The sequence below is a fragment of the Cheilinus undulatus genome, linkage group 11 (genome assembly GCF_018320785.1).
Source record: "Cheilinus undulatus linkage group 11, ASM1832078v1, whole genome shotgun sequence".
NCBI lineage: Eukaryota > Metazoa > Chordata > Actinopteri > Labriformes > Labridae > Cheilinus > Cheilinus undulatus.
In genome coordinates this window covers 48,372,763-48,399,420 of record NC_054875.1, presented here as the reverse complement: position 1 = coordinate 48,399,420, position 26,658 = coordinate 48,372,763, and the positions used below count along the sequence as shown (strand labels likewise).

General features: G+C 40.5%; 1 protein-coding gene across 4 annotated transcripts; it reads left to right on the top strand.

Moving 5' to 3' along the window:
- Positions 1 to 325: 325 nt before the first annotated feature.
- Positions 326 to 26,207, top strand: LOC121518174 (tyrosine-protein phosphatase non-receptor type 7-like). Of its 4 annotated transcripts, XM_041800416.1 has the most exons (11): positions 336 to 658; positions 17,013 to 17,163; positions 17,325 to 17,505; positions 17,964 to 18,048; positions 18,124 to 18,203; positions 21,766 to 21,903; positions 21,982 to 22,179; positions 22,419 to 22,615; positions 24,251 to 24,364; positions 24,443 to 24,527; positions 25,688 to 26,207. In XM_041800416.1, exons 1-11 carry the CDS (start codon positions 547 to 549, stop codon positions 25,796 to 25,798), a joined length of 1,452 nt encoding a protein of 483 aa, XP_041656350.1. In that variant the 5' UTR covers positions 336 to 546; the 3' UTR covers positions 25,799 to 26,207. The 4 variants fall into 4 exon arrangements, with proteins under 4 accessions (XP_041656349.1, XP_041656350.1, XP_041656352.1 ...); XM_041800415.1 differs by having other exon boundaries at positions 326 to 658; positions 21,766 to 22,179; XM_041800418.1 differs by having other exon boundaries at positions 339 to 633; positions 21,766 to 22,179.
- Positions 26,208 to 26,658: the final 451 nt, after the last annotated feature.

Sequence of the window (26,658 nt, the reverse complement as noted above, 5' to 3'; positions counted from 1 at the left end):
GACCGACGCCATAGTTCGGCTCTTGTAACATCGTGGAAACATACTGAGTGTTTTCATCAAATGTTCTGCAGAAAATGTGCTCAGCAGCTTTCAACAAACCTCTAAAAGTTCCCCCGCTGTGTCGTTATCTCCTCATCTGATAGAGAGAAAGCGCTGTCGTGATCAGCGGTGCCTTTTCTATTAATTTTATTTCTATGGTGACGGCTAATAACGCTAGCAGGTTAGCCTTCCTCCCCGCGTCCCAGTAGGACCGTATCCTGCTGCTGCTCATCTGACAGCTGGAGAGAAAAAAACAAATCAGTTGTTACGGCCCCGCTGACAGTTTAGCGCGCTCGCATCCACACAGAAAGAACTAAATACACAGATACACGACGGTGGAGCCCGTGGCGTGCAGTCTAAAGGGGACCCGTAACCTTGGATGAGGGGAATAGAAAGTGTGTGTGCACGCTTGAAAGTGTGTGTGGCAATGAGAGAGTGGGTGGGTGCAGAAAAGGAAGTGGCGGAGAAGAAGGTAGAAGTGAGGACGAAAACGACAGAAAGCAACAGATGAGAGAAAAGGAAGGAGAGAGGAGCGGCAGAAGAGAAGAGGAGGAGGAAGGAGGAGAAAGAAAGACGGCAGACGAACAGAACCAGGTGAGGAAGACAGCCCCACGTTCAGGTAGATGCACGATACGTTCACTGGAGTCTGTAAAGTACAGTACTTGAACTTTATTTAGAATCCTGATATGTCAGCAGTTTCTGCATTTTCATCTACGTTAAATTCAATTTAAGCGCTTTGATGGAAGTATGAACTCTCTGAAACCACATAATCGGACTTACAATGACAGCATTTAGGCGGGTGCATTTAACCCTTAGGGGAGGCGGTGTGCATTTGTTGATAACTTTAGCTGTGTTCATTTATATGCCATGGATTTTGGCAAGATTGTGTATTTTAATTTGATCTTGTTATTTCCAGTTCAGCTCCTACAGTAAGTCAAAAATACACTGTTTACAAGTAAGAGTTACACTCAAGCTGTTAAGAGCCAAAAATGCTCCATTGAAATCCATTCAAACTGTAATTTCTGATCTCACTTCAGTTAAAGCTAGTACATACATTTTTTTCTCTCTGGATGTCAATCTTGGTTTTTGCCTTAGAGTTGATCATTTTTACTACTCTCCACCAGGTGGCGACATTTTGACCATATTTGACATATGGAGAATAAACATGGAAAAAAATCAATGTTGCTGCCAAGCATTGACATATTTCAGGCTGTAAGAATTTAACCCAAAAAATTTACTTTGCATGCAGACAATTTTTCTTTTTCTCAGTTTTTTTTTTTTTTTTTCCATTAAAAAACAAGGTGGCATCATGACATAAAACTGGCATCCAAAGGTTGAAAACCTTTGCCTAATTAATGATTATTTGATACCAATGATTCGGTCAGTCATAACTGAAAAAATAGCTCAATGAAAGCAGAATAAAATTTTGATGTATAATATTTTATAGCTACTGTATGAAAAGTGCATTTTTTGTGCTTAGCAGTTTGAGAGCCAGTATTTGACATTGAACCAAAAATAATAATGCATAAAATTCAGTGTTGCTGCTACTCACTGACATATCCCAGGCTGTAATAATTCAACACACACCATTTACTTTGCATATTGTTCATTGAAAAAAAAACAAAAAAACTTTTTCTTTTTTTTTTTCCATTGGAAAACATGGTGGTATCATGACAATAAGCTGGAATTCAAAGGCTAAACATATTTAAAAAATAAATGATTTTCGATATCAATGATTAGATAAGTTGTAGGGGAAAATTAGCTCAATGAAAGTAGAATAAAATATTAATGTATATTTTATAGCTACTGTATGAAAAGTGCATTTTTTGTGCTTAGCAGTTTGAGAGCCAGTATTTGACATTGAACCAAAAATAATAATGCATAAAATTCAGTGTTGCTGCTAATCACTGACATATCCCAGGCTGTAATATTTCAACACACAGAATTTACTTTGCATACTGTTTATTGAAGAACAAAAAAAAAAAGTTTTTTTGCCCCATCGGAAAACATTGGTGGCATCATGACAATAAGCTGGGATTCAAGGGGTAAATATATTTAAAAGATAAATGAATATTTGATATCAATGATTAGGTCGGTTGTAGCTGAGAAACGAGCTCAGTAAAAGTAGAATAAATTATTAATGTGTAATATTTTATAGCTACTGTATGAAAAGTGCATGCTTTGCACTTGAGGAGACAGGAGACTGGTTGGGACAGGCTGACTGACTCCAAGCGGCAACCCCCGGTCCAGAAAAATGAAGTCAATGCAGAAGTGCAAAAACTTGCAATACCGCGAGTGTCCACTTGAGGCTGGCTGCAGGAAAACCGGAAGTTCCATCTGCACACGTGTTAAACAGCTGGTTTTGACACACAAAATAAACTGGTTTACAGCCTGGTTCAAAACACCAAACGTGTCTCATTAGCTAGTGTCTAATTGTGCTCCCACTGTACGGTGGGTGAGTTTTTTTGTACCACGATCGTTTGGATTATATTTAGGATAAACCTCACTTCACGGTGATTGGCACGTCTCATTTGATTGACAGATAGCTCAGCAGGCAGAGGCTCAGTTTCTGTCAACCGGAATGCTAGCTAGCAGGCTGACAGGAAGTCACGCTTAGTGGGCGGGCTGTTAGGTTGATCTAAAATTCAGTTGAGACCGTGATTTCAATATGGAAGCATCCACGAATGGGCTTCAAAAGCCGTTTGAGTCCACCTATTGTAAGCAGACGACTGACGTCACACGGGGTTTGTCCAATTCTTTCTACAGTCTATGACTGACCCAGAGAACGGGTCCTCCCCAGTTTTCATTTACTGATATCAGAGCGTGTGTAGCATCAGAAGTATCAGTGCTAGCATCCGGGCTAACAGTTCCCTCTTTCTCCAGCTGGAAAGTTTGTCAAACTCTCACTGGGTTCTGATGTTGGGATGATTAGTTTGTGGTACTTTTTAACCACTTTCGCAACTTTTTTCCATCCATTACTGGCACATCTTTTTTGCCACTTTGGCCAATTTTTGACCACTATTTTTAAAACACTTCATGCCCATTTTAAATTTTTTTCCATTTTTTTGTTTTGTCATTTTTGCCACTTCTGGCCGATGTCTGAAACATCGTTTGCCTACTTTTGCTGCCTTTTGCTAACCTTACAAAGCAGATGGATACGCCTTCCTAGTTTATCACTGGTGAATCCATCTTGCAAAGCTCCCATCTGAACCATTTGGGCCAGTTAGAAAGTGACAGGACCAATCAGCTCGAGGGACAGTACTCTCAGGTGCAGCAGAGTCGTGACGTAAACAAGCAGCAGCAAGAGCTGGTGCAGTTATGGAGGAAGAGATTAGCGCGGATGCTGCTAAAGCGCCAGTTTTATCAGAACTTGATGACATTTCTTGGTTAAAAGAAGAACAAAGAACAGCAGTGAGTTGTTTTCTTTTTAAAAACCACAAAAGTCAAGTACTTACATGTTTATAGTCGCCATGTTTCGCATTATTCCTCAGTAGCTGTGCACACGCAGCTTGCTAGTGGCTACGTCACGTGTTTTGTTGCTCTGATTGGCCCGTAGAGATGTGATGGACAGAACGTTCACCCAATCACACTCCGAGTTTTTTTCAAAGTCTCTGCCTTTTCTCAAACGTTTCCTATTGAAGCTTTCCTTTGTCAGGTAAGCCTTTTGCTTTTTTCCCCCCCTTTTTTGCCCACTGGTCTATTTCTGCCATGTTTTCCTGCTTTTTTGCCCTTTTTTGACAGTTTTCCCTTTTCCCCCAATTTCTGTTATTTTTTTAAACATTTGTTGCCACTTTCTGCGACATCTTTTTGCCATGTTTTGCCAATTTACCTGCTTTTTGCTACTTTTGGTCAATTTTTGCCAGTTTTTGCTGCATTTAACCCATTTCTTGACAGTTTTGTCAATTTTTTTGCCTCCTTTAGCCATTTTTTCTATTATCTTAACTCATTTGCCCCATTTGTCTTTTTTTTGCCACTTTTATCCAATTTTTGTCCCTTTATAATCCATTTCTGTCACTTTTTAACCACGTTTTGTCCCTTTATTGTCAATTTCTGTCACTTTTTAACCACTTTTTGTCCCTTTATTGTCCATTTCTGCAACACTGGTTTGCGACTTTTTGTCTGCTTTAGCTGCCTTTTGTCCATTTTGCCACCAAACCCATTTATTCAGTTTTTAAAAACTATTTTAACCTCTTCTTGCCACTTTTCCCTCATTTTTGTCTCCTTTCACAATTCTTCAATTATTCACTATGTTTCCAAATTATGTTTTGTTTCTTGGCATTAGTGCACATCATTGCTGAGCTATTGAGTCTAACATTACTGTCCAAATAGTTCAGTGCATCCATCCACATTGTTAACATTACTAATAAAAAGATTATTCTGTTTTGATAAAGGGCTTTATATTTAGAAAAGGCTGTATTTATACTACAGCATAAATAAATGAAGTTCATTTTTTTAAAGAAAGGTCCCTTTCCCCCCTCATGGGCAGTCTTGAGTTGAGACAGGTGTCGCTCAGCTTTGTGGACTCCTTCTCAGTACCGCTTCTTGTTCTGGACTGAGGACTGTGTTCAATAAAAACGTCCCCTCATGAGGCGTATGAGGGACAAATGCACTGAAAAAAGGACTTCCAGGTTTGCGCTGAAAGTGATGCAAGAACGCATTCAGGGACCGCTTCCAGCTCAAATGCAGAAGTGCACTTTTAACTGCATTTCTCCCTCATTTTGAGAATTTATGAATGAAAATAAAATATAGATCGTTTGGTAAATACTTGGGGCTGTTTAAAACCTGACACACCAGATAGACCGTTTCATACATCCATTGCATGAGTACATTTTAGGTTCATTTGGGAAACGTCACAAAGAAAGCATTGGGAAGGGTAGGACTTTGGAAAAAAATTCTAAGAAGGTGATTGGACGAACATTCTGTCTGTCACAAGCTGGGTTTCCATTGCAGTTCTTCGCAGAACAAAACCGATATTTCTTAAATTTCGATTTAAGTACAATTGCACTTTGAATGCGTTTCCATTCAAGAGAGTTTTGGGCGTACCTTGCAATTCTTGTAAAATCTCATCTCGCGTGAATCTGCTGCAGGGAAGCTTGATGCTCAAAACCTGTTGCGTGTTGGTACAGTTTTGGTTACATTTACGGCGGCTGCCTTGATAATTTTGAACAAAATACAAAGGAAACGGATGATAGTTCAGAGGTCAAGTCCGTATGTATGGCAAAAGCCACGTAAAAAGGTATAAGTATGATGTTAAGAAAAGTCTCGTCTCTTCTTCTGCCCACACATACCACGCCATGTTGTCTCAGAGTGACTGGTCATGTGACACCGTATGTCACGTCCCATGACTTGTAAATGCGGAAAAAGTGTTTCCATTACACGTTTGCGGTATATTTCTATATCGAAACGCCTGAAAAACCTCCTCATGAAGGCATAAAAACTTTTAAGCGATATTTTAGGGTTTTTTCGAAATTCAGGTGTTTCCATTACCAGTTTTTATTGCACTATTTCGATTTTGCCCATTTCCAAGTGTAATGGAAACCCAGCTACATTCATGATGGACCAATCAGAGCAACACGACAAAATGAGGTAGTAGACATGTGCAGCTCTGCAGTAGAGTAATCAGATTACTTTGTAGTAACAAGGAAACTAAAGCATTACTTTTCAATTAAATCAAGTAATCTGTTATTAGTTACCTTTTCATAAAAGTAATCCATTCCTGAAAAATCCCAAAGTTCCTCTCTTAACAAAAAGGAGTGTTTGTCCTTCTTTATTTCCTGTCGGTACGTCGGTACGGAGCGCCGCGCCAGCTGAAGGTTAACACTCTGAGTCAATATCATCAACGGCTTTTTTCCACCTCTATAAATGATGTTATCACTTAAAAACGTCATTTTGTATTCCTGTCAACACAAATGCAATTTGTGCATATATATTTACTCAAAATATCACAACCCTGATTCCAAAAAAGTTGGGGCGCTGTGTAAAATGTAAATAAAAGTATCAAAGATTGTCAATTCTCATAATTTTATTCACAATAGAACATAAACAACATATCAGACGTTAAACTGAGACATTTTAACATTTCATGAAAAATTTTAGCTCATGTTGAATTTGATGATAGTAACATATCCCACAAAAGTAGGGACAGGGCAACGAAAGGCTGGAAAAGTAAGTGGTGCTAATATGAAACAGCTTGAGGAGAATTTTGCAACTCATCAGGTTAATTAGGAACAGGTCAGTAACATGACTGGGTATAAAAGGAGCATTTTAAGGAAGGCAGAGTTTCAGAAGTAAATATGGGCAGACGTTCACCAATCTGTGAAAAAAAAAAAAAAAACAGTTTCAGAAAAATCTTCCTCAATGTAAAACAGTAAAGACTTTGAATCTCCCTCCATCTAGAGTCCATAATGTCATCAACAGATTCAGAGAATCTGGAGAAATCTCTGAGAGCAAAGGACCAGGCTGAAGGGGCCCTCAGGGGCCACTGCATTAAAAACAGGCCTGATTCTGGACTGAAATCACTGCATGAGCTCAGGAACATTCCAGAAATCATTGTCTGTCAACACAGTTGGCCGTACCATCCACCAATGACAGGTAAAGCTGGATCATGGAGAGAAGAAGCCATATGTGAACAGGATCCAGAAACACCGCCGTCTTCTCTGGACCAAAGCTCATTTAACATTAGCTACTTTCACACTGCCTCTCTTGTCCATGTCTGTTAGCCTTCGTTCCGCAACGCTGTTCTGTATGAAAGCGACTTTCGCAATGGGGGCTCGATCTCATCCCACCTCTGATCCGGATCGAGAGGTAGCATCAGAGCCGTAACAGACTTTTCCGTAACGAGCGTGAAAGGACGTCACAGCATTCTGCAACGGTGAGTGTGCGCTGCTGTCTCCATAAACGGGAGATTTAAAAACAGCGCGATTTAATCGAGTGGCATTTCATCAGAGAAAACAACAGCGGGATAAAACAAAGAATAATGTGGATTAACTGGAGAGACTGCGAGGTTAGAGAGCTGATCACACTCTGTACAGGAGCGGAGAGAGCAGACACATCTCTGCTCACAGCAGCGTCTGAAAAGTTCCATGATGTGTTCACGTGAGCTTGGTACTCTGAAGTTTCTGACCTCCGACATAAATACGTGCACTGTGACACTGCTTAAAGTCAGACCTCCAACTCAGAAACATGGAGGGAAAAGTCTATTGGATCTAATTGATCAAAATGAATGTTCATGTTGTTTTCCCCGTATTTCATTTAGAAAGTACAAAGTTTTGAACTGAGAAATCCAGAGTTTTGAGTTTCATTGAAAGCAGCAGCTCAGGCAGCTGCTGCCATCTGATTATGGACCTCCTGGGTGTGTGTAAGCTCGGGCGTGCATGGCTCTGTTACACCTTTGTGTGAATTTCTGGTTCGGAACAGAGGCGGGCATTCCTTTCTGCCTTTATTGCGGAATCTCTGTTTAAAAACGGCTATGGACTGAGGAAACATGGAAAACTGTTCTGTGGTCAGAGGAAACCACAGACGCCGTGTCCTGTGGACTAAAGAGGAGAGGGAGCATCCAGCTTGTCCTCCTGGCTCAGGTCTAAAGCCTGCATCTCTGATGGTATGGGGTTGCATTAGTGCCTATGGCGTGGGCAGCTCTAACATCTGGAAAGGAACTATCAATGCTGGAAAGTAGAGAGAGATTTTAGAGCAGTGATACTCAACCTGTGGCTCTGGAGCCACTTTGTGATGATTTTGTGGCTCTTTTATGTCATGATTTTAAATATTATTTCCCCAGAAAATCTTAAAAAGGGGAACTTTTTAGCCATTTTCACCATTTTTGTCACTTTTCACCCATTTTAGCTACCTTTTGCCATTACATACCCCATTTTACCCTTTTTTGGCCATTTTGCAGCTTCTTTTTGCCACCCTTCCCCATTTTTTCATTTTTACCCCACTTTTGCCCTTTATTACAATTTATTGCCACTTTTTGCCCTTTTAAGCTACCTTTTGCCATTATATGCCCCTTTTTTCCTATTTTTGCCCATCTTTGCAAATTCTTTTTGCCACTTATATCCAATTTTTGCCCTATCTTAACCATTTTTTGCCACTTTTTTTTTCTAAATAAGCTATGTTTTGTCATTAAATACCACTTGTTTCTTTTTTGTCCTAAATTTTTGCCTCTTCTTTTTGCCACTTTTTCCCATTTTTGCTCTTTTTCACCATTTTTTGCCACTTTTCACCTATTTAAACTACATTTTGCCATTGAATACCCCATTTTACCCTTTTTTGGCCATTTTGCAGCTTCTATTTGCCACTTTTCCTCATTTTGCCACTTTTATCCAACTTTGCCCTTTTTTTTAACCAAGATATTGCCACTTTTTGCCCTTTTAAGCTACCTTTTGCCATTAAATACCACTTTTTTAGCCCTTTTTTTTTTTACCCATTTTTGTCACTTTTTGTCTAAATAAGCTACCTTTTTCCATCAAATACCACTTGTTTCCTTTTTGTCCCAAATTTTTGCCTCTTCTTTTCCCCACTTTTTTCCCATTTTTGCCCATTTAAGGTACCTTTTGCCATTCCATACCACTTGTTTCCATTTTTGCCCATTTTAGTCACCTTTCTCTCATTTTTATTCCACCTGTAACTCTTTTTTAAAAAAAATCATTTTCACACTTTACTCCCCACTTTTGCCCCTTTTTCACACATTTTTGTTGCTTCTGGACCATTTTTGCCATCTTTAACTTATTTTTATTGTTACTTCAAGCCATTTTTCCACTTTTTACCACTTGGATTGTGGCTCTTGTAAAGGTGTTTTTCAACAAGTTGGCTCTTTGGTTGAGTAACACTGTTGTAGAGCAACATTTGCTCCCATCCAGACAACGTCTCTGTCAGGGAAGGCCTTGACTATTTCAGCAAGACCATGCTAAACCACATACCACATCCATCACAACAGCATGGCTTCACAGAGAGTTGTGGATCCCATGGGTCACATCAGGATCAGGGAGAACCTCTTACTGATAAAGAGCGATGAAGACGGCCTCTCGTGGTCGCTGGAGCCGCTGCTCTCTTCTTTCTGGCCATGTCCGTGACTCTGGTAAACACGGTCATCGTTTCAGGGTTTAACGATGGAAATTAATAAAGTTTCCGCTGTGAAGCGATGTGAGAAAAACACGGTGGAGGTGTAGGGCTGACTCACTGCTGGCTCGTACTTCCTGTGTGGTTCAGCGTGGCGTTCATGGCGGTACGATGATGGTGTGTAGCATGTCTGTGTGTTTAGTCTCCTTATGTTGTTGTGTGATTTAACATAAATGATTCATGAGCAGCTGTTGTTGGTGTGTTAATAATCAACGCCTGGAGCATCTCTCCTCCTCTCTTTCATTTATCTCTCTATCTTTTCATTCGTGCTCTGACTCATTTTCCCTCTCTCTGCTCTCCCTAAGCTCTCTCTACCTCTCTCTCTCCACCTGAGCACCGTAAACCAGAGTAATAACGGCCAGAAAAACAGGACATGTCTATTCCTGCTGCCTCTAACCTCGCATTCTCACTTTCTCTCCTTCACTATCACTTTCTCCCTCACTCCCTCGTCTTGTTTCTTCTTGCCCCGGGTTTGTCAGAAACTCATCGATTCCATGTGAGGAGGGAGCCAAGCAGCAGAGATCCCTTTCCCCCGCTTGTTTGCTCAGTTAAAGCCGGTAGTTCTTCGGTTAATGAGATGTGCGAGCAGCTAAAGGTTCAGGAAAGGCGGTTATGTTTCTTTTATAGGCAGAGAGAGTCGACAGGAGCTCCACCTGAATCACACAAAAACAGAACAGCATGGCTGTGAAGTCACCGGTAAGCCTGACAAACACTTGACTGACAGCTCATTTCTCGTGTCTTTCTCCAAAAATAAGTGCTTTAACGGTGCTGATGTGTCTCAAAGGATCCGTAGTTTCTCTAGAGCCCAGATCAGTAGAGGCTGGCAGAGCCACACACAGTGTGAACGAGTCACTTCAGCTGGAATCAGGCCGGCTGACGGTTAGTTTAAGGATCAGCCAATCAGCAGCTTGGAGTCCAGACAGGAAGTCAGCTGTTAGCATTAGCAAATCGAGACTTCTGCACTAAATACCTACATTCCCAATCCAAAAAAAAAAGAGTGCGCTGTGTAAGACAGGATGCAGTGACTGAAAAATCCCAACAAGAAACATCTGGGAGTTTTGGGGAGGAATGTTGTCCCATTCTTGTCTGATGTAGGATTCTAGCTGCTCAGCAGTCCTGGGTCTCCTTTTCTGATGCTCCAAATGTTTTCTATGAAAGGTCTGGACTGCAGACAGGCCAGTTCAGGACCAGAAATTTTGTCCTGTGAAGCCATGTTGTTGTGATGGATGTGGTTTGTGGTTTAGCATGGTCCTGACAGAGACGTTGTCTGGATGGGAGCACATGTTGCTCTAAAAGCTCTCTCTACTTTCCAGCATTGATAGTTCCTTTCCAGATGTTAGAGCTGCCCACGCCATAGGCACTAATGCAACCCCATACCATCAGAGATGCAGGCTTTAGACCTGAGCCAGGAGGACAAGCTAGATGCTCCCTCTCCTCTTTAGTCCACAGGACACGGCGTCTGTGGTTTCCTCTGACCACAGAACAGTTTTCCATGTTTCCTCAGTCCATGTTGAATGAGCTTTGGTCCAGAGAAGACGGCGGTGTTTCTGGATCCTGTTCACATATGGCTTCTTCTCTCCATGATCAGCTTTAACTGTCATTGGTGGATGGTACGGCCAACTGTGTTGGCAGACAATGATTTCTGGAATGTTCCTGAGCCCATGAAGTGATTTCAGTCCAGAATCAGGCCTGTTTTTAATGCAGTGGCCCCTGAGGGCCCCTTACAGAGATTTCTCCAGATTCTCTATATCTGTTGATGATATTATGGACTGTAGATGGTGGAGATTCAAAGTCTTTGCAATTTTATGCCGAACATTTTTCTAAAATTGTTCCACAATATTTAGACCCAGTTTTTCACAGATTGGTGAACCTCTGCCCATCTTTACTTCCAGAGGTGTCAAGTAACTAAGTACAAATACTTCGTTACCTTACTTAAGTAGAAATTTTGGGTAGCTACACTTTACTGGAGTAATTATTTTTCAGTCGACTTTTTACTTCTTACATTTTAAAAATAGCCTCGTTACTGCTTTTTCATTTCAGCTGGTTTTCAGCTTGGCATCATTTAAAAAAACACAAATAAAAACCCAAAACCTATCCAGATAAATCACGCCATCCGGATAGAGTGAATTTGATTGTGGTTGGATGAGAAGTATAGACATAATACCATTCTGACACCCTATTGGTCCGTATGTGATCCATCGCACCTGCGCACGACACTAATCACGTCACACTCCAGCAAGGAAATAGCAGACGTATGTAGCCTAGTATGAAGATGTCCGTGGCAGAGACTCAAGAGAACTGGAGCTAAATGTCCCAACCAAGCACCAGTGAGGAGGTTGGTAGCCAGGAAGACCAATACTTATAGGCAACTAGTCATCATATCTTCCACTCCATGAAACACATGTTAATGCTCAGTAGTACACATATATGGTTCTTGAATGTATTTGCTTTGTAGTAAAATGTGTTTATTTTCAACAGGCATAAATGTCGCTGAAACAGGTGAATCCCAAATTTTTCAACATTAACATTTTAATATAACATTATAGTCATTATGGCCTTAGAAAAATGTTTTTTTTCGGGGGGGGTAGTGCACTATGGTAGAATAGATTGTAATGGTAGAATGGAATGGAATGGTAGAATGGAATAGAATAGTGGAATGGAATGGAATGGTAGAATAGAATGTAATGGTAGAATGTAATGGAAAGTAGAATGGAATAGAATATTGGAATGGAATGGTAGAATAGAATGTAATGGTAGAATGTAATGGAAAGTAGAATGGAATAGGATAGTGGAATGGAATGGAATGGTAGATTGGAATGGAAAGTGGAAGGGAATGGTAGAATAGAATGTAATGGTAGAATGTAATGGAAAGTAGAATGGAATAGAATAGTGGAATGGAATGGAATGGTAGATTGGAATGGAAAGTGGAAGGGAATGGTAGAATAGAATGTAATGGTAGAATGTAATGGAAAGTAGAATGGAATAGGATAGTGGAATGGAATGGAATGGTAGATTGGAATGGAAAGTGGAAGGGAATGGTAGAATAGAATGTAATGGTAGAATGTAATGGAAAGTAGAATGGAATAGAATAGTGGAATGGAATGGAATGGTAGATTGGAATGGAAAGTGGAAGGGAATGGTAGAATGGAATGGAATAGACTGGAACGTAATGGTAGAATAGAATGTAATGGTAGAATAGAATGTAATGGTAGAATAGAATGGAAAGTGGAACGGAATGGACTGGAATGTAATGGTAGAATAGAATGTAATGGTAGGATAGAATGTAATGGTAGAATGGAATGGAAAGTGGAATGGAATGGTAGAATTGAATGAAATAGACTGGTATGTAATGGTAGAATAGAATGTAATGGTAGAATAGAATGTAATGGTAGAATGGAATGGAAAGTGGAAAAGAATGGTAGAATGGAATGGAATAGACTGGAATGGAATGGTAGAATGGAATGGAATAGACTGGAATGGAATATTAGAATAGAATGTAATGGTAGAATTGAATGGAAAGTGGAATGGAATGGTAGAATGGAATGGAATAGACTGGAATGGAATGGTAGAATAGAATGGAATGGTAGAATAGAATGTAATGGTAGAATAGAATGTAATGGTAGAATGGAATGGAAAGTGGAATGGAATGGAAATTAAAATAAAATGATGGAATGGAATTGTAGAAGTGAATGGATTGGAATGGAATGGTAGAATGGAATTGAAGGTATAATGAAATGGAATGGTAGAATGGAATGGAATGAAATGAAATGATGGAATGTAATGGTAGAATAGAATGGAATGGTAGAATAGAATTTGCCCCTGTGGCTCGGCCTAAGCTTTTGTCCTTAATGGAATTTTTCCCCCTTACATTACTTTTACTTTTATACTTTAAGTAGTTTTGAAACCAGTACTTTTATACTTTTACTTGAGTAAAAAGCCTGAGTTGATACTTCAGCTTCTACAGAAGTCTTTTTAAACCCTTGTATCTATACTTCTACCTGAGTAATAAATGTGAATACTTTTGACACCTCTGTTTACTTCTGAGTGACTCTGCCTCTTTAAAATTCTCCTTTTATACCCAGTCATGTTTCTGACCTGTTTCTGATTAAACTTATTTGTTGCAAATTATTCTTCAGTGGTTTTTCACTTACTTTTCAAGCCTTTTGTTTCCCCACTTTTTGGAAGGTGTGTCCATCTGGAGTCAAACTAACACAGTCACACATGGTGGTGGTAATGTGATGGTCTGGACCAGGACCTGGACCACTTGAACCATGAATTCTGCTCTCTAGCCGAAAATCCTGAAGGATTGAAGAGTGAGCTGCCAGAGTACCTTAAATGTTTTGGCATTACTGCGTTCAGCCAATAGTAAGCTTAGCATGAATCAGCTGGCAGTCAGCTGACCAATGAAATGGCTCAATGTTTTTGGAGTGGTCTCGTGAAAGTCTGGACCTAAATCTGACTGAGATGTGTGGTATGACCTTAAACAGGCTGTTCATGCTGGAAAACCCTCCAATGTGGCTGAATTTAAACAATTCTGCAAAGAAGAGTGGGCCAACATTGCTTTGCAATGCTTGCTTGCCGTTGTTGCTGCCAAGGATGGAACAACCAGATATTAGGTTTAGGGGGCAGAGACTTTATCGCACACCGTCAGGTCGGTTCGGATGGATTTATTCCCTTAATAAATGAATCATCATTTAAAAACTGACTTTGTGTTTACACAGGCTATCTTTTTCTAACATTATAATCTGTTTAATGATCTGAAACATTTAAGTGTGACAAATATGCAAAAAGTAAGAAATCAGGACGGGGAAAATACTTTTCACAGCACTGCACGCATCAACCATTTCTTATTTTTTCCTGTTGAAGTGAACCGTAACCTCAAAACCGAGGAACCAGCCGAACCATGACACTTTCTTTACTTATACAGTATTAATACCATAATTCTTCAAATATCCAGAACCCCCCACATCAGTCCCTTCAGTTGCATTAGTGTTCAGCTTTATGGTGTTTTCTTTCAGTCAGTGTCTGAGCAGACACAGTTTCATATGCTTCTTTAAAATGTCTTGACTCAACACTTTGTGTGTGTAAGCATATGTGTGTTTAGTCAGCGTGGGCGTTCTGGCTTCCTGCTGTGAGGAAACGCTCTTCCGATGAGGACACGCTGAAACGTTTCACATCTGATGTGATGTAGAAACCCACTGAAACACACACAGACAGGGCTTACACCTGTTTAATCAGACTTCAGGCAGGTGGAGTTTTTAAGATGTGTTTGTCCTCGCCTCACCACTGAATCAATAATCCGCTCGTCATGTCAAACGTCCTCCAAGGAGGCGCCAGCAACGAACCAAATCAGCTTTAGGAGGCGTTGGGAGGGACACGTGGAGTCTGACTGTAGCGGCTCATTATGTAAGGAAGCTCATTAATGCCAAAAGTGAGCAGCGGCTGCAGAAAGACAGAAGTTTGACATGAAAGGGCAGGAAGGTGAGTATGATCACTCTTTCTGTTTAAAGAGCAACCTACCGACCCTGGACGTGAATGTTGATTAAGATCTTAAGATATTAGGCCCTAATTTTACGCTGCAAAGTGCAGGCATCAGGAACCACCATGACCACCTTAAGAGGAAGTGCAACCTGAATTTTCAATTCAATTTAAAAACAATGAAGGAGTTCCAAGCTTCAGCCGCTGAGATGGAGAGACTCTGCAGACAACAACTGTTGGCCGGGTTCTTCACCAGTCAGAGCTTTATGGGAGAGTGGAGAAGAGAAACACACTGTTGAAGAAAACTCAGATTCAATCTGGACTAGAGTTCACCAGAAGGCATGAGGGAGACTCCATGGTCAAGAAGAAGAAAGTTCTTTGGTCTGATGAGACCAGAATGGAGATTTTTGACCATCAGACAAGACGCCAACACTGACATCACCACAAACACACCATCCCCACTGTGGAGCACGGTGGTGGCAGCATCATGCGGTGGGGATGCTTCTCAGCAGCAGTGTTAATTTTGGCAGCTATTTTCAATTTTAGTTTTAGTTTAAGTCCCATTGTAGTCATTTCTACCCTTTTTAGTTTTAGTCGACGAAAACTCAAAACATTTTGGTCTTAACTTTTAGTCCAAGCATTTATTCTCTTTTCTAAATTTGATACCAAATCATGGTAGTGTGTTCTCTGCTTTCTACAGCTGAGAGGCAGAAGAGCTACAAATGCATTGCATTTTAACACATTTCCCACAGTAGAGAAATATCACAAATTTTGAATGTCCGAGGAAAACTAAATTACATTTTAGTCTAATTTTAGTCATCTTGATGAAAAGTAAACTTAGTTTTTATCTGTTTTAGTCATCACAGATCTATTTTTGTTAGTCCTAGTCTTGTTTTAGTCATCGAAAAAATGTATACGTCCTTTTCAAACGATGTTACGGTCACTGCTCACATACTTCCATGTGTCCTTTATGTTGGCATGGATGTTAACCAAAGCCCAGAGTCAAAAGTTTATGACAACAACAAACTCAAAAACAAACATGGCAGCTGTGGAGGAGGTATTGATCATGTACCTCTTGCATAAAAGACAAAAACAGAGGCAGCGTTTCTATCCAACTTGCACAACTTTTCCTCAAAAAGTTCCGCCATTGTTATTTCTTCTTCATGTCTCATTAGAGCTACGTATCGAGTAGTGACAGCAACACTGCCCCCACGGTTTGCGGTGGTACTGCTCCGTTTGGCCCGTATCTGTAAGCTTTATGGAAACGTGCAGAAATACGGACGAAATTAACGCAGAGCATGGACAGACGGCTCCGTCCGGGTCCGGATCCAGATCTGGATTTAACGCTGAGCATAAATGGGCCGTAAGTCATATTTTTAGTCACTGAAATTAACACTACTTAGCAGCATCATGCAGTGGGGATGCTTCTCAGCCAGTGTTCATTTCGTTGACTAAAACTATTTATCGACAGCCTTTTATTCCATGACAAAAAATAGACTAAGACTAACAAAAATAGATCTGTGATGACTAAAACTGACAAATACTAAGTTTTATTTTCACCAAGATGACTAAAACTAGACTAAAATGTAATTTAGTTTTCCTCAGACATTCAAAATCTGTGATATTTCTCCACTGTGGGTAAATCTGTCAAAAAACAACGCAGCTGTATCTATTCTGCCTCTCAGCTGTAGAAAGCAGGGACCCCAGGTTTGGCAGAGAACACACTACCATGACTTAGTACCAGATTTAGGCAAGAAAATAAATGCTTGGACTAAAAGAAAAGCCTAAACCGTGAGGACTTTTTATGGACTAAAACTAGATTAAAACTAAAAAGAATAGAAAGGACTAAAATGTGACTAAAACTAAAATGCATTTCATTTAAAAACTAAAACTAAAATTAAAAATAGCTGCCAAAATTAACACTGTTCTCAGCAGCATCGTGCCGTAGGGATGTTTCTCAGCAGTATCATGCCATGGGGATGCTTCTCAGCAGCATCATGCTGTGGGGATGCTTCTAAGCATCCGGCCCTGGAAGGCTTGTAAAGGTAGAGGGTAAAATGATTGCAGCAAAGTGAACCATGGCAGTGCAATCTTAAAATTGAGCAGAGGAGTTTGATTGCAATTTTGGTCATAATATTCCAGATGCAAATTTTCTTTTATCAACATCATGAGCAGCTTTCTAACCACAGACAGAGAAATGGATCACTGTTGGATGATACATCATGTCTTAAATCATTGTAGGAGTGATCGCTCTGTCCTGAGACTTTCCCGCCATCAGATTCTTCTTCATTCCCTGCACATTTGATGATACCATATATCCATAAATATCTTTGTTTTTCCTGTAGTTTCCATTTTGATGGACTCCTTCTGTCTTTCAGCATGTTTTCGTGATCATCAGCGAGTTCTGAAGCACACAAACACCATCATGAGTATGTCAGCAGTTCGATCAACCTCTTCTCCTGTGGAGGATCCGGCCACGCCTCCTATGACCACACCTCCTCTCAAAGCCTCCGTCCGCCTGCAGGAGAGGTGGGTATCATCAACAAACAAAATCACACTAGTAAATCGGTCCATGCTTGATGGGCTCATGCATGCTGAAGTGTTCAGAGTGCTGTTTTTCAACGTCTCATGTGACATAAAGAGTTGAGAGTTCAGGTCATAATATTTTCAATATTGGTCTGATTTTATAGGCGGGGCTCTAACCTGTCTCTGCTATTGGATGTCAGCACCCTAGGGGTGGAGCCTGTTTGTTCTGTCTCCACCCCTAAAGAGGTGTGGCTTCAGCTGCTCCACACCTCCTCCCGACCGCTCGCACACGCCACCCTGCAGCAGGCCGCCATGGACACACACACGCTGAACGCCGAGTACCAGGTAACGGGTCAGTGTGTTTAACAGCCGACAAAGTTTTAATCATAAAAATTAGCAGTTTACAAACTACTGTTTAAAAATAGGAAAATAAAGCATGGAAAAACCTGCCTTTGGCCCTTTCCGGCAGTTCTTATTAAAATATGAAACATAAAACAAAGCGTTTTTCATTTCTACTCTTCTGTTTTGCATAAATAATAGAATCTTAGGAATCTGATCTTAGGACGTTTCCCCTGTCACATTATCCTGTGTTACAGAGTAGAGGGCTGACTTTACAACACATAGGTGTGTAGATTCACTGGATACTCAAATTCAGGAGTAAAAATACAGAAAAAGGTGTTTTTTAATATCTCCATGTAAGATTAGTGTTGATCATGAATCACGGTTAAACTTCTGACTTATTTTTCTGCTTGAGACGAGGTGTGTTTGTTTTAATGTCCAGCCCGTCCCTGTCGTCTCCACAGAAAATCCCTCCAAACTTTGTGAGTGCCGCCGAGCTCGACGTTCCTGGTCACATGATCAAAGACCGATATAAAACCATCCTGCCCAGTGAGTGCCAGTGCTGTAGAAACATTTCACACAGTTTCCAAACCTGTTTACCCATGCTGTTTGTCTCACGTTTAGACCCTGAGAGCCGGGTGATCCTGAGGAGCCCAGAGGAGGAGGCGGGGCCGGACCGCTACATCAACGCCAACTACATCAGGGTCAGAGTTCGTCATTATTCCATACTGAGTCACTATGCAGGTCTAAAACCCCCTAGAGTGGTGTTACTCAACCAGAGAGCCAGTCTGTTGAAAAATACTTTTGTAAGAGCCGCAATCTAAATGGGGAAAAGTGGGTGAAAGTGGCAATAAAAATAAATTAAAGCTGGCAAAATAGGTCAGAAAGCTGCAAAAAAGTGGCCAAAAATGGGTGAACGGGGTAAAACGGCAGAAAATGGCAAGACGGGGTGAAAAGTGACCAAAAAAATGTGGCAGAAATGTGTGAAACTTGACAAAAAATGACTTACAAGTGGCAATAATGGTAAAACAGCAGCAAAAACATGAGTGAAAAGTGCCTAACATTGGCAAAAAGCAGTAAAAGGGTTTGAGGTAAATGAATGAAAAATAACTAAAATTGTCAAAAAGAAGCAAAAAGGTGGGAAAAATGAGTCAAAAATAACTACAATTTCCCAAAAAGCAGCAAAAAGGTGGGGGAAAATGAGTGAAAATCAACTAAAATTGGCAAAATGAAGCAAAAAGGTTGGAAAAAATTTGTGAAAAAAAACTACAATTTGCCAAAAAGAAGCAAAAAGGTGGAAAAAATGAGTGAAAAATAATAAAAATTTGCAAAAGCAGCAAAAAGGTGGAAAAAATTAATGAAAAATAACTTAAATTTGCCAAGAAGCAGCAAAAAGCAGGCAAAAACTGGTGAAAAGGGCAAAAATGGGATTAAAGTGGCAAAAGAGGGTAAGAAAGGGCAAAAAATTGCAAATAAAGGCAATGGAAATATACAGACAAAAAAATAAAGGTTGACAATTAAATTTGACTTTTTTTTCACCTTTTTTTACGTTTTTTTGGGGGGAATAATATCATAAATTTAGACATAAAAGAGCCACATATCCTCACCAAAGAGCCACATGTGGCTCTAGAGCCAGGCGTTGAGTATCACTGCTGTAGAGAGTCATTTATCTTCAGTATGTTTAAAGGGTAGATGATGCTGATTGGTCTGGGCATTCTCTGAGAGGGCACAAGCATTTCTCTTCAAAGCTTTGCCAAATGTCCTAATACCAAACATGGAGTTTGGACAGTGAGGTTATCATTTCAGGGAATTTGGGGGCAAAATCACATCAGTTACCTCTTCTTTCATGCACAGCTTTGCCTGTGCCTTGAGGCGCCTGGAGATTCGCTAAAATCATCTTTGGTCACCCTAATGAAACAAAGAGGAGAAGAAAGAGAGCAGTTAAAGTCTCTCATTGTACTTCCTGATTCTTGAGTCCGATGACAGGATGAAATGTTTATTAAAAAGTCAACAAGCTGATGATGTGTGACAGCGCTGTCACTCAGTGTGGGCGTGTGCTCGTTGGTGTGTGTGTGTGTGTGTGCGTGCGTGTGTGACAGCGGAGCAAACAGAAGCTCAGATATGAGCCGTCAGTTTGTCTGTGTGGGAGTCTGACAACCAGGAAAACCACAGGAAGTGAGGGAGGAAGTGACATGTCCCTGACTCATCCCACCCCCTGCGGCCCACGCATCGCTCTCACTCTGCAGCCTCGGCCTGCTCTGTGTCTGTGTTTGACACCTGCTGCTGAAATGTGACAGCTTTAACAATCTGCTGAACAGATGAAGTAACTACAACATGCATGAACTGACTAACATATTCAATGAATGCACACTTCTTTATCCGGATGTTTGAGGTTGTTGTTGATGAACAGAGCGGCCTTATCTTTCGCTTCCTGTCTTATGAGCTTGAGGATGTAGTGTGGTTTCATCAGAGGAGGGGACATGATAATCTGTCCTTGTTCTGAGAGCTGCAAACAGAAGTAAACACGTCTGCTTTTACCTGTTAGATGACAAAGAGCACGTTTATATTATATTATATCATCAGACAGAGTATATAACTGAGAATATGGTATTAAAGGTAATAATGGTAATGTTTGCATGCTCTTGCATGTTTGGAAAAATCTCTTTGACCCGACAATGTGGTGTGTTACCTGCCCTTTAAGTTTACTGCGGCTAAAGTACCAGGGGGACTTATGTACCAGTATTAAGTGCTGAGATGTGGCGTCATTACCACAAGTACATTTAGATGCCATCGGGTGGCATTATCACATTTTTACCAGTGGAAGGGCACCCTATTGGGAGCATAATCACATTTTGCCTGAAAGAAGAAAACTTTGGGGGCACTTTATCGTGTTTTTTTTCAATGATAGGGCACTCTGGAGGTCACTTTTTCATGTTTTGTACAAAGGAAGGAAATGTAGGGGCACTTTATCATGCTTAGTCTAATGAAAGGGAACCCTGGACGGCACTTTATCATGTTTTGTCAAACTGAAGGGAACCCTAGGGGCACTTTTGTTGAATGAATGGCCATCCTAAAGTGCTTTTTCCATTGGAAGAGAATCCTAGGGGGTACTTTATCACATTTGTTTCCAATGATGGAGCTCTCAGAACAGGATTTTTTACATGTTTTGGCTACCCTAGGCACACTAAATCATATTTTTAGATGAAAGGGAACTCTGGAGGGCACTTGATCAAACTTGGTAGATTGGAAGAGAACCTTAGGGGAACTTTATCAAGTTTTGTCCTGTTCACTGCCAGGGCATCCTTAAAAAGAGATTTTTAATCTCAGTGAGTTTTTCTCCTTGTTAAATAAAGGTTAAATAAAAAATAAATAAATAAAATTATCCAAAGGAAGGGAAATGCAGGGGCACTTCATCATGTTTTATCCAAAAGAAGGAAAAATCCAGGGGCACTTCATCATATTTTATCCAAAACAAGCGAAAACCTAGGGACACTTTATCGTGTTTTATCCAAACAAGGGAAACCCAGGGGCACTTTATTGTGCTTTGTCCAAACAAGGGAAAACCCAGGGGCACTTCATTTTGTTTTATTCAAACGAAGGAAAACCTTGTGGCACTCTATCATGCTTCATCCAAACATCAGGAAATGAGGGGGCACATTATCATGCTTTATCCAAAATAAGGTAAACCTAGGGGCACTTTGTCGTGTTTTGCCAAATGAAGGGAAAATCCTGGGGCACTTTGTTATATCTTTCCAAAACAAGGAAAACGTAGGGGCAATTTGTTGTGTTTTATCAAAACCAAGGAATAGGAAGGGGCACTTTATCATACTTTATCCAAATGAAGGGGATTTAAGGGGCACTTTATCATGTTTTATCCAAAGGAAGGGAAAACAAAGAGACACTTTATAATTTTTTACTTAAATGAAAGTAAACCCAGGGGCACTTTATCATGTTTTATCCAAAGGAAGGGAAAACAAAGAGACACTTTATAATTTTTTACTTAAATGAAAGTAAACCCAGGGACACTTTATCATGTTTGGTCCAATGGAAGGGCAACCTTGGAGACACATTACAGAACTTTGCCCAATGAAAGAGCACCCTGGAGGGCACTTTATCGTGTTTTGTGCCATAGGGAGTACCTTATCATGGGGGTCATCCCCCCTCCTGCTCCTCCCTTTGAGTACACCTGTGAGGCAGTGAGACTGTGGTTATGGACACAGCCTCGGCCTGTTAAAAATGTCTGACCTCTCTCTCTCTGTGCTGCAGGGATATAAAGGAGCCTCCAGGGCCTACATCGCCACCCAGGGGCCGATGCTGCACACTGTCGGGGACTTCTGGGACATGGTGTGGCAGGAGAGGAGCAGCATCATCGTCATGGTTACCAGACTCAAAGAGAACAACGAGGTGAGGAGGTCCGCTTCTCTGTTCTCTCTCGTCTGGGTCACAGTTGTCCTCAAAGCTTTGTTTCTTCTCACGATTCAGAAATGCGAGCTATACTGGCCGCAGGTGAAGGAGAGGAGGAGGCTGAAGGAGGAGAATGAAGATGATGAAGAGAAGGAGCACAGAGAAAAAGAGGAGGAGGAGGAGGAGGAGGAGATGGGTCGATTTGGGAGATTCCTCCTCAGAGTGACAGACAGCCGAGAGAAAGACGGGTTCACTGTCACTGACATGGAGATCCAGGTACAGTAAAAGTACACCTGTCTGATACTAAAGTACAGATCTGTGGTGTTCCTGGAGAGGACAGGATAGAGAACAATGTAGAAAATCAGGGACAGAGATTGGGGAATGACATCAAGGAAAGGAGCTGCTGAAGCTGCGCTTCCCTACGAGGGTTGCAACCCAAACCCCCCTCCATAGCAGGTCCTCTCTGAGGGGCTGATGCTTGCTAGTGAAACGCTGCTCTCTTCGTCCGTTTCCAGCTGTGTGCAGAGCGTCGGCATGTCAGACACTACTGGTTCACCTCTTGGCCTGACCACCACATCCCACAATGCACCACTCTCTTGCTGAGGCTGGTGGAGGAGGTGGAGACATACAGAAAATCCCTCCTTTCTATCCCTTGCTCTCAGCCAATCACAGATGACTTCCCTGGCCCTGGACCAATCATCGTCCACTGCAGGTTGGTTCACTGAAATAGACTGTCGTGCTTTCTTTAGTTTCTTGGGGGATTATGGGATTTTTGTGAGGACAAGAAAATCTGGAAATCTTCTTCAGTCCAGAGTGACGTTCAGTGAGGAAAGTAAGGTTCCAGTCAGAGTCAAAGCCTCGATGAAACAATGCACTGGCAGGGATTTATGTTTGATTTGGGTTTTCAGATAACCTTAATGCTCTGTGTGGAGTGTAACAGTTTCATATCTGATAGCTCAGACTGCATACGGCAGTGGTCTCTTTACTGGAACCCTGACAAACCAGAGAACAGCCCTATCCAGCTGAGATTTATTAATGATATCACTGCATGTGTGCAGGATCATCAGCACTGGTGCTAGCATCCTGGCTAACAGCAGCCCTATTTTGAAGCTGAAAACTGTATCATGCTGTTATTGGATTCTGATGTTTGGATGATTTATTTGCACTGCTTTTGAACCACTTTACCACTTTTCCAGGCCATTTCTGACACACTTTAAAAGCCAATTTCAACACTTTTTAAAAATCTTTAAGCCACTCTTTTTTGCAAATTTAATAAAATTTTTGTTGCTTTTCAGCATTTTTTGACAATTCTTTTTGCCCCTCCTAACCAATTTTTACCAATTTTTTGTTACTGAGTTTAACTCCATACCCTTGCTCACATTTATCACTTTTTTCATTACTAACCAATTGTACCTGCTTTTCACCCATTCCCTTCTTCTTTTTACTACTTTTAACCCATTTTGCAATTTTTTCTTGGCCAGATGTAAGCTTTTTTAACTGTTTCAACCATTCGCCACTTCCTTTGCCAAATGTAACCAATCCTTTTACTTTTGTGCCTGTTTTTGCTACTTTGTCCACATTTTTTTTTTTTTTTTGGCACTTGTCACCTATTTTTGCCACTACTTTCTGTAACCTGAACCCATTTTTGACACTTTTTGTTGCCAAATAACCCTCTTTTTCCCACTTTTTTTTCTCCACTTTTTTGTGACTGGTTTCCCATTATTGCCACTTCTTTTTGCCACTTGTAATCCAATGTTTTGCTGCTTTTTGCCCACATTTGTCACTCTATTCATTACTAACCAATTGTACCTGCTTTTCACCCATTTCCTTCTTCTTTTTACTACTTTTAACCCATTTTTGCCACTTTTTCTTGGCCAAATTTAACCATTTTTTAACTGTTTCAACCATTTCGCCACTTTCTTCACCAAATGTAACCAATCCTTTTACTATTGTGCCCATTTTTGCTACTTTTTGCTACTTTTTCCACTTTTTTTTGGCACTCGTCACCTATTTTTGCCACTACTTTCTGTAACCTGAACCCATTTTTGACACTTTTTTGTTGCCAAATTAACCCTGTTTGTCCACTTTTTCATCACTTTTTTGTCACTGGCTGTCCATTATTGCCACTTCTTTTTGCCATTCGTAATCCAATATTTTGCTGCTTTTCGCCCACATTTGTCTTTTTTTTCATTGCTTAAAGAAACAGTGGGGGGTTTGGGGAAAGAGATCAGACAAAGGAACCAAATCCTTACAAAGTGACCATATCTGGAGCAGACAGTGGAGCTGGAGAGGAGCTAAACTCCACCACTGGAAGCTTTAAAAAGTGACCCTCTGCTCCCCCTCTCAGTGCAGGTATCGGGAGGACGGGCTGTTTTATCGTCAGCAGCATCGGCTGTCAGCAGCTCAGAGACACGGGTCAGGTTGACATCCTGGAGACTGTGTGTCAGCTCCGACTCGACAGGTAGGCGACTTCAGTCCCCTCCCTCTCTCTTGTTATGTGTGCTGCATGCTTCCTATTTAACCTCTCCATTCTATGCAGGGGTGGTATGATCCAGACCACAGAGCAGTACCAGTTCCTGTACTCCACACTGGCCCAGTACAGCTCGCAGCTCCAGCACAAACAGGTACATGTCCTGCAGATCAGATGAACCGGTACAGGGGGGCTTCTCCTTTTTATGATGCTAACTGCATTCTCAAGAGTATATGAAACGTACCAGTGACAGCATTTTAGTTTTTGGATGTTCAGAAAAGGTTAACCCTTGTGCCCTCTTCAAATTTATTACCCTCGGGACACCTTCAAGGCAAAAATGTACACATACAGAAACACTGCCATTAAATCAGCATACATCAATATTTTTTTCTACCGTTTTTTCCCTAAATCTTTTTAACAACTTCAGACCTGCTCAAAACAACAAAAAAATCAATAATTCTCAGAATTTTAACCCTTTTAATGCCAGTTTGATTATTTGAAATATTTCATTTTTTACTGCAAAAAATGAAAAAAATGAATGATTTTCCATATAATAAATAGTAGAAAGATGGGGCTTTAGGCGTGATAAGAGTCTTGGGTGGGTCAAAGATCAGCAACAAAATTGATTTGATTGTATTAATATTTTTTAAGTAATGTCAGAAATACCCTCTTGACATCTTTGAGGCAAAAATGCCCCCATTGACTTCCATTAAAACCAGGTTTTTTAATCTCACTGTCATTGCAGTATAAAATCATGCATTCTTTAATGTCAGCATTTCAATGTGAAGAAGTCTAGTGAAATTTGACATTTCTACCATATTCCACCAGATTCAACCTTTTACCCATTGTAGGACCATGCACCAAATTCTTGTATTTTTGCCTGTTATCTTAAGGCGAGTTTTGTGTGAGTTTAAAAGGGTTAAAATTCTGAAAATTATTAAATGTTTGGTAGTTTTGAGCAGTTCTAAAGTTGTTAAAGAGTTTTATGAAAAAAAGTAGAAAAAAATATTGATGTATGCTGATTTAATAGCAGTTTTGTCGTATGTGTACATTTTTGCCTCGAAGGTGTCCAGAGAGTACAAAATTCATTGAGAGAGTACGAATGACATTTAAAACTAAAACATGTTGGATTTCAAAATTTTAACTAGAAAGAAAAGTTCCTGTAAAAATTCATACCACAAGCTGTAAAATTGACAAAATGATCACAAATAATTAAAAAAAAAAAAAGTTGAGAAAAATGGCCAAAAAGGCCCGAGGAGGACACAAGGGTTAATGTACTCATGGTTACAGTGAAAGCTGTTTCCTTGTCACCAGGAGCAGAACCAGAACCAGCATGTCACAAAGCCCCAGCAGAATCCAGAGGAACCGGTCAGCCTACAGCTGCAGAACCTCCAGCTGGACGACACGCAGAGAGGAAAGAACTGACCAAGGCGAAGAGCATCACCAAAGAAATCCAGGAGACCTCAGAACCAGCAGAATATACGACAAAATTCACAGAACAGGAAGACTGAAACAAAGGGGCCTAATGACAACAAACAGACACCAGCAGCCACTGACAGATGGACCAGTTTGTGAGAAGACCTGAACCGGAACTACTGAAGAGACCAAGGACACAAAGCAGAACGTGCTAACTTATGGGGGAATTAAACCAGAGGACGCTTTTGGCACGTTTGCTAAAAAAAGAACAATAAATTCAGCTTGAATGTTTTAAAAGATTGTATCAGCTGACCATAAAAGATCTGCAGACTGGTCAGTAATCAGGAAAAATGAGTTTTGGTGTTTAGGTTTTAATTTTAAAGATGTGCTAAAGGACATTAAAACTGCTATCATTATGAACGAATATTGCTTTTTTCATGTTTTTGTTCTTAAAAAAATAAAAATGCACAGATTTGCAGTGGCATCACCACTGGTGTCTGAAGACAAATGTTGAAGACTAAAGGTGGATGCATATGGAAAATGCAACTTAACTTTATTTTAGGTGAATCTACAACCCTGGTTCCAAAAAGGCTGGGTCACTGTGTAAATACTTAAAAAAAAAAAAATCAGTGATTTTCAAATCTCATAAACCCATATTTGATTAACAGTAGAGCATAAACAACATATCAGATGTTCAAATTGAGACATTTTACCATTTCATTAAAAATATTAGCTCATTTTGAATTTAAACACACACTAAAAAAGTGGGGACGGGAACAAAAGGCTGGAAAAATAAGTGGTACTGATAAAAATTCATCTAATGAGGTTAATTGTCAACAAGTCAGTGACATGGCTGGGTATAAAAGAAG